Genomic DNA, 8,048 nt, shown 5'->3' on the forward strand with positions numbered 1-8,048 from the left:
GCCCGTGGCCACTGTCCCTAGCCACTGTGGAATTTCCTAAGCAGTTTTCTGCTCCTGAAGAAGCCAGCACTGCTCTCTCCCTGCCTCTGCTTTACCTGACATAGGGCGGAGGAGGTCTCTCAAGGTATATCACTGGGACAGCAGACTTTCTGGTCTCCCCCCATCTCCTTGCTCAACTTTAAAAGATAAACAAAAAATTAAAAAAAAAAAAAAAGATAAAATTGTTGGCTGGGCACAGTGGCTCACGCCTGTAATCCCAGCACTTTGGCAGTCCAAGGCGTGATCTCCTGATCACGAGGTCAAGAGATCGAGACTATCCTGGCTAACATAGTGAAACTCTGTCTCTACTAAAAATACAAAAAATTAGCCGAGTCTGTAGTCCCAGCTGCTTGGGATGCTGAGGCACAAGAATCGCTTGAACCCGGGAGGTGCAGGTTGCAGTGAGCTGAGATTTCGCCACTGCACTCCAGGCTGGGAGACAGAGTGACACTCTATCTCAAAAAAAAAAAAAAAAAAAAAAGGCAAAATTGTTTTATGACTTTGCATTTATATAGCCCCCTTCCTAAAAGCTCTTCAGCCCCCAATGGCATGCCCGACCTCAGGCGATCCACCCTCCTCAGCCTCCCAAAGTGCTGGGATTTACAGGTGTGAGCCACCCGCCTGTAACCTCCCAAAGTGCTGGGATTATAGGTATTCTCCTTCCGCACTTATTCCTGCTCTGTCACCTTCTCAGTGCCAACACCCTTCCCCATCAATTCACTAACAACATTCAGAAAGTATTTCAAACGAATTTTTAACTGAATAGCGAGAGATATTCTAAATAGAGTATATTTAAACCATACAAAAAAGCAGCAGGGTTTTACGAAAATACAGTTTACTAAAAATATAAAGTATAATTTCAACTGAATTTTTTTTCCTACCAATAGGATAAGAAGAGGATGCAGGGAGATCCAAGATGGCTGATCACTAGCAGCTCGGGCTAGCAGCTCCCAGTGAAGGCGCAGAGAACGAGAGGATGCCACACTTTTAGACAAATTTTTGTTGCTCACGGACTAAGAGATTCCCAGCGGAGGAGCCCCACGGGTGGCCAGGGCGACTCTTGTGGCCGGCGCGGCAGTTTTGCTGGCGCCTCAGCGCGGCAGTTCTTGGTGCAGAGTCCGGAGATTCCCGGGCAGAAAAGCACCATCAATCTTAATACCTCTGTTTTGGCCGGCGCAGTGGATGGCTCAGATTTCGGCGCTGGGAATTAACAAGTTGGACGTCTGCTCAGAGACCTACTTAGAAAGTCGGTAATTACAAACACAACAGACGGATAAATATATAATGAAGGGAAGAAACCAGCCTAAAAAGGCAGAGAAAACTCAAAATCAGAATGCCTCTCCCTCTACAGGGGATCGCAGTTCTTCATCAGTAACGGAACAAGGCTTAATGGAGAGCGAGTGTGTTCCATTATGAGAAGCAGGTTTCAAAAGGTGGGTGATAAGAAACTTCTGTGAATTAAAAGAACTTGTTCTAACCCAATGCAAAGAAACTAAGACCTTGAAAAAAGGTTTGACGAAATGTTAATGAAAATGGACAATTTAGAGAGGAATATAAGTGAATTGATGGAGCTGAAAAACACAACATGAGAACTTCGCGAAGTATGCACAAGTTTAAACAGTCGAATTGATCAAGCAGAAGAAAGGATATCAGATCTCGAGGAACAGCTTAGTGAAATGAAACGAGAAGACAAGATTGGAGAAAAAAGGATAAAAATGAATGAGCAAAGTCTCCAGGAAATATGGGACTATGTGAAAAGACCTAATTTACGTTTGATAGGTGTACCTGAATGTGACGAAGAGAATGAATCCAAGTTGGAAAACACTCTTCAGGATATCATTCAGGAAAACTTTCCCAACCTAGCAAGGCAGGGTAATATTCAACTCCAGGTAATACAGAGAACACCACAAAGATATTCTTCAAGAAGACCAACCCCAAGGCACATAATCGCCAGATTTATTAGGGTTGGAATGGAGGAGAAAATACTAAGGGCAGCCAGAGAGAAAGGTCAGGTTACCCATAAAGGGAAACCTATCAGACTTACAGCAGATCTCTCAGCAGAAACCCTACAAGCCAGAAAAGAGTGGGGACCAATATTTAACATCCTTAAAGAAAAGAACTTTCAACCCAGAATTTCATATCCAGCCAAACTAAGCTCTATAAGTGAAGGAAAAATTAAATCTTTTGCGAACAAACAAGTACTTAGAGACTTCACCACCATCAGGCCTGCTTTATAGGAGCTTCTGAAAGAAGCACTATACATATAAAGGAACAACCAATATCAGCCTTTCCAAAAATATATCAAAAAGCAAAGAGCATCAACACAATGAAAAATTTATACCAACTAATGGACAAAACAGCTAGCTAGCATCAAATGGCAGTATTAAACTCATATATATTCAAATTGGCTAAAAAGCCAAAACCCATCGGTACGCTGCATCCAGACCCATCTCACATGCAACGATACACAAAGACTCAAAACAAAGAGAAGGAGGAAGATTTATCCACCAAACAGAGAGTAAAAATACACAAATAAATAAAAAGCAGGAGATGCAATTCTCGCCTCTGATAAAATAGACTTTAAAGCAACAAAGATCAAAAGAGGCAAAGAAGGACATTACATAATGGCAAAAGGATCAATGTAACAAGAAGAGCTAACAATTCTATAGATCAACGAAACAGAAGATTAACAAGGACATCCAGGACTTGAACTCAGACCCGGAACAAGTAAACTTAATAAACATTTATAGAACTCTCCACTTACATACATTACCACCTCATACCTATTCCAAAAGTGACTACATAATTAGAAGTAAATCACTCCTCAGTAATCGCATAGCATTTCATAGGTTTAAATGAAATATTGGTTGGCTGCTTATTATTGTCTTCCCTTATTCTTTCCTGTCGACATTAAGTATAATTATCAGTATAAAAGAGGTTTTCAATACCCATTACTAAACTGCATTCTAGCCTGGGCAAGAAAGCAATACTCCCATTCTCTCTCTCTTTTTCTCTTCCTTTTTCTTTGTCTTCTTCATTCTTTTTTTTCTTTCTTCCTTTTTTTTCTTTCAAAAAAAAAAAAGGTAGAGCTCTTTATACAATACCACTACACACATTATCCTTTAAAACATATAGAGGCCCATTTTTTTGAAGATGTGAACTCAGAAAGCCAGAAATGACACTCAAGCTTTGAGTTCTTTCTGCTCTAATATAGCTTCATGTTTAAACATCAGAAGAACAAAAACAAGGTAAAATTGGCAATGCCACCATCCAACTCTCTGTGAGTATCTCTTAAAACTAGCAAGTTTATTTTGACCCATCATGAGTCAGATCTAAGATGAGCAGTTACTATCTTTAGGCAAGACTGAGTAGGCACATCAGATAGATAAAGGAAAGAGAGAGAAAGAGTTAAAATGTTTGTCCAGCCTATATTTTTCTGGCTAACAGCCACTAGGAAAAGCCAAATTGAGAAATACCTATATTAACCTCCTTGTGGTCTAGTAACTAAACTTTTAGGCAAACCCTACGACTGTCCTGTTTAAACCAACTATTTCTATTTAGTAAGAAATTATAATGATATGGTATGATGGCAAAGCTACTTTTGAGGCCTGGACTCTCCATTAACTATAGCAGTTTATTAGAGAACAAGGTCTCTTCCACAATCCATTATCCTAAAGTAGCACGCGGGTATTGGAGATGGGTGATGGTCTGACAGCTCCATATGAGCATCAGGGATTAAAAAAAAAAAAAAAAAGAGGACGCAACAAAGTTATTCTAACAGATGACATAGCTATATACATAATAATTGTAATTATTACAATATCTTATTCAAAATCCCAGTAAAATTTTACCTTGCACCACTTAATAAATAAATAGGATGGTGGGATATAATTAACTCTCTTTCTCTCTCTTATGAAAGAGAAGGTTTAAATAAGTCAAAATGTCAAATAAGTAATAAATAACCTTAACTGGACATTGAGTTGGGTTGGTTTTTTGAAGAGTTTCTTCTTGATTGGTTAAAAAACTTTGTTGTTGTTTTTTTTTTTTTTTTTTTAAAAAAAGCTTTTCAGACCCAAAGGCCATTTAATAATAAGTCAAACTGCTGCTGCAGTTCACGGATGTACCTGGGGTACATGCTCCCTCATTGCGAGGCAGGACGTAGGCACATGACTGTGCATTTAGGTAAATATGTGACCAAGAAGAATCAGAGAAATGGAAAACACTGGAGAACAGAAAGTAACAAGAACTTTTCATCAGGCAATCCCAAAGCGCTCTGCTCTTTTCCTCTTCTTTGCCTCTGTATCCTCTGTGGTTCCAGTTCCAGCTGAACTTGTGACAATCCCAAATTGTTCCTTCCTCTTTTTCAGTTTCTCATCATCTTCACACTTTCTGGAGATTGAAGAGACATTCAAACCAAATCTTTGAGCTCTTTCCTTCAGCTTATCCAAGTTAACCATAGGTTTGTTATCAGATGACAGACCTTTTGTTGGAACTGAAGAAATCCCAAACCTAGCTGCCCGAGCAGCTTTCTTACTCTCCAAGCTCACAGGTACATTGAATCGTTCGGCCCTCTTCTGCATTCTCTCAGTCTGTGGTATTTCAGATGCAATTTTCACCACTTTCTTCTCTGCTGCCACATCAACAGTTTTTTCAGGGGGTTCTTCCTCTTTGACAGGGAGCTCTATAGGCTTTGTTTCTTCTTCCTCTGTTTCATCTCCCAGTACATCTTCTTCATTTGCCTCCTCTTCAGCATGTTCTTCAAGATATGCCTGGAGTCTGTGGATAAGATCTTGCTTTATTCCCTTGGTCTCCAAACCACGAGCAAGACATTCTTGCTTTAGTTCAGCAAGCTTCAGCTTATGGAGCTCCACCGTCTCGGTCGCCATCTTGTTACCCCTCACCTGTTGTTGTTTTTTTGCATTTACTTTTGAAGGCAAGTATTTCTGGGTTTCGGAAAATTCATTTTTAAACAAACTATAGAAGATCTGATTGAAGAAAAGCTGGGAATATAAGTTTCTCAGTCTTTCTATTTGCTCAACTACTGAAGTGTTTGCTTAAATACTGAAGTACTCCAGATCAGAGCCAATAACCAATTCTGTCTATGTTATCTCTCAAAACCATGGTATGGCTACCTACTCTTTTAGAATCTTGTCACTGTACCACCCACCACCATCACCACCCTGCAGTCAAAAGGTAGAGACTGTATCCCCTCCTTTTGAACCTTAGTTGGCCTTGAGACTGTCTCAACAAATTGGGTATGGTGGAATTAACATGAGGTAACTCCTGAAGCTAGGTCATAAAAATATCATGCATGTCTGCTTTGTTCTTCTGGGATGCTTGCTTTTGGAACCCAGCCACCATGTTGTGAGGAAGTCCAAGCATCCTGTGGAAAGGCCCACACAGAAAGAACTGAGGCCCCCGGCCTATAGCCCTGGCTCAGCTCCCAGTTGACAGTCAGCACCAATTTGCCAGGCATGTGAGTGAGGGATCTTGACAGTGACTCTTTCAGCTTCTAATTGCGTTAACCCAGCTGATGCCATGTGAAGCAGATATGAGCCATTGACTCATAAGAAGTAGAAAACTGAAATAGTCATGAGAAATAGATACCTAAAACACAGGGTAAGAAGAGTTTACTTGGTTCAAGCTTCTCTAGAAGGGTCTGGTAATATTTATTTATTGAGATGGAGTTTTGCTCTTGTTGCCCAGGCTGGAGTACAGTGGTGTGATCTCGGCTCACTGCAACCTCCACCTCCTGGGTTCAAGTGATTCTCCTGCTTCAGCGTCCCAAGTAGCTGGAATTACAGGCACCCACCACCATGCCCTGCTAATTTTTGTATTTGGGGCTCAGATGGGGTTTCGCCATGTTAGCTAGGTTGGTCTCGAACTCCTGGCCTGAAGCGATCTGCCCACCCAGGCTCCCAAAGTGCTGGGATTATAGGCATGAGCCACCACACACAGCCACAGGCTGCAGATTTTAGGAATTAAGTCACTAATGGATACAAGGGCCAGGAGCAGTCTGGCTAAGAAAAATAATCAGGTTAACACAGCAGAAATGAAAAGGAGACAATATATCTGCTCTTAAGATCCAGGGAAATAAAACAAAGAAAATAAATAAATAAATAAATAAAAAGAGCCAGGGAGAGAAACCTCCTATTGTTAGGTTAGGGAAAAAAAAGTCAAACTAGTTAAGTGACCTGAGTGGGAGTTTGAGGATTTGTCATGGAAATCATCGCTTGCTTTCTTAGCTCTTGCAGGAGGTTGGGATGGAGTCAGATGCCAAGGAGCTATTCACACAAGGAGGTAAGCAAATCGTCATAAATTCAGTTCTTGTCTTCAAGAGGGATTGAATGCATCAAATGATCTCTCAAAAACTACTTAAGTATACAAGCACAGAGACTGAAGTCAATTTTAAAAATTACTCAGGTAACATGAGCACACTCTTATAAAAGATTCAGACAAGAATCAATTCTAGGCCAGGCACAGTGGCTCACACCTGCAATCTCAGCACTTTGGGAGGCTGAGGTGGGTGGATCAAGAGTTCAAGACCAGCCTGGCCAACATGGTGAAACACTGTCTCTCCTAAAAATACAAAAATTAGCCAGGCGTGGTGGCACATGCCTGTAATCCCAGCTACTTTGGAGGCTGAGGCAGGAGAAACACTTGAACTCAGGAGGCCAAGTTGTAGTGAGCCAAGATCATGTCACTGCACTCTAGCCTGGGTAACAGAGTGAGATTTCATCTCAAAAAGTAAACAAATAAAAATAATGACTTCTAGAGAGGAAAATATATATCACCTTTATTCTCACTGCTATGTTCACTCCTTCCACCAAAGTAACCAGGACTGGAGTTTGGTACCCAGTCTTCTCACCTCTGTTCTGGACATTTCCATGCATACGCCTGCACATATATCATAAAGATTTTTAATGTAAAAGAATCGTGCCATATACATTGTTCTGGAAGTTGCTTTTTCCAGTCTCAAACTCCTGAACTCAAGCAATCCACCTACCTTGGCCTCTTAAAGTGCTGGGATTACAGGTGTGAGCCACTGTGCTCAGCCACAGCTTATGTCTTGATTTCCCCAACTGACATGAAACACACTCTCTGACATCCCTTTTTCCTTTGCCTTTAACTGTTTATTTGTTTTTGTTTTTGTTTTTGTTTTCGTTTTTGAGATGGAGTTTCACTCGTGTCGCCCAGGCTGGAGTGCAATGGCATGATCTCGGCTCACTGTGACCTTCGCCTCCCAGGTTCAAGCAATTCTCCTGCTTCAGCTTCCTGAGTAGCAGGGATTACAGGCACGTGCCACCAGGCCTGGCTAATTTTTTGTAATTTTAGTAAAGATGGGGTTTCACCATGTTGACCAGGCTGGTCTCGAACTCCTGACCTCAGGTGATCCACCCGCCTTAGTCTCCCAAAGTGCTGGGATTGCATGCATGAGCCACAGTCCCCCAGCTCATCAGTGATTCTTTATCCTATTAGCCTCTTCTAATACATTTGCCTGATTGTACTAATGGGTGCCTCATGACCTGGAAACTCTCTCCCAAGGGTCATTACCTATTTTGATTTGGCCTTAGCTAAGTCTGAAATCATAACTCTATTCAGCCTTCTGATCTGTCCTACCAGTTTTATTTTTATTTATTGATCTGTCTCAGTAAAAGGGGTGAGGGGAGAAATGAGTAGGTTTGCTTTCTGCAAAGGCCAGACCACTGGGAGATTACAAAGGCAAAGAGAAACATGAATAAACCCTTGTCAGACGGGCCTTACACACTAAATTGCATCGCACCTGACATCTTAGTAAAACAATGGCAATTTTTCCAGCTATGTCAAAGACACAGCCACCATTCTGAGGTGTGCTCCTATCCTTAACTAAGCTCCTAAGGGGCCCGGGTGGCAATCTTGTTGCAGTTGCCACTGACATCGCCCCCTTGTTCCTCATGAGAAAAGTTTCTTTTCAATGGTGGTTTGTTTGTTCATTGACAGACCCTCTTTCAGATTGTCTCACTTCAAAA

The 8,048-nt window shown here is 41.4% G+C and overlaps 1 protein-coding gene across 1 annotated transcript; it reads right to left on the reverse strand.

Annotated features, from left to right (window-relative positions):
- Positions 1-4,148: 4,148 nt before the first annotated feature.
- Positions 4,149-4,940, reverse strand: LOC135274772 (SAP domain-containing ribonucleoprotein-like). Its single transcript, XM_064375758.1, has one exon. The coding sequence runs from the start codon at positions 4,923-4,925 to the stop codon at positions 4,293-4,295; it is 633 nt and encodes a 210-aa protein (XP_064231828.1). The 5' UTR covers positions 4,926-4,940; the 3' UTR covers positions 4,149-4,292.
- Positions 4,941-8,048: the final 3,108 nt, after the last annotated feature.

Source organism: Aotus nancymaae, unplaced genomic scaffold (genome assembly GCF_030222135.1).
Source record: "Aotus nancymaae isolate 86718 unplaced genomic scaffold, 86718_ANA_hifiasm-v0.15.2.pri h1tg000014l, whole genome shotgun sequence".
NCBI lineage: Eukaryota > Metazoa > Chordata > Mammalia > Primates > Aotidae > Aotus > Aotus nancymaae.

What these genes read in the sequence shown, in the direction of transcription:
- LOC135274772 (XM_064375758.1), bottom strand. Translation starts at nt 4,925, where the DNA reads ATGGCGACCGAGACGGTGGAGCTCCATAAGCTGAAGCTTGCTGAACTA.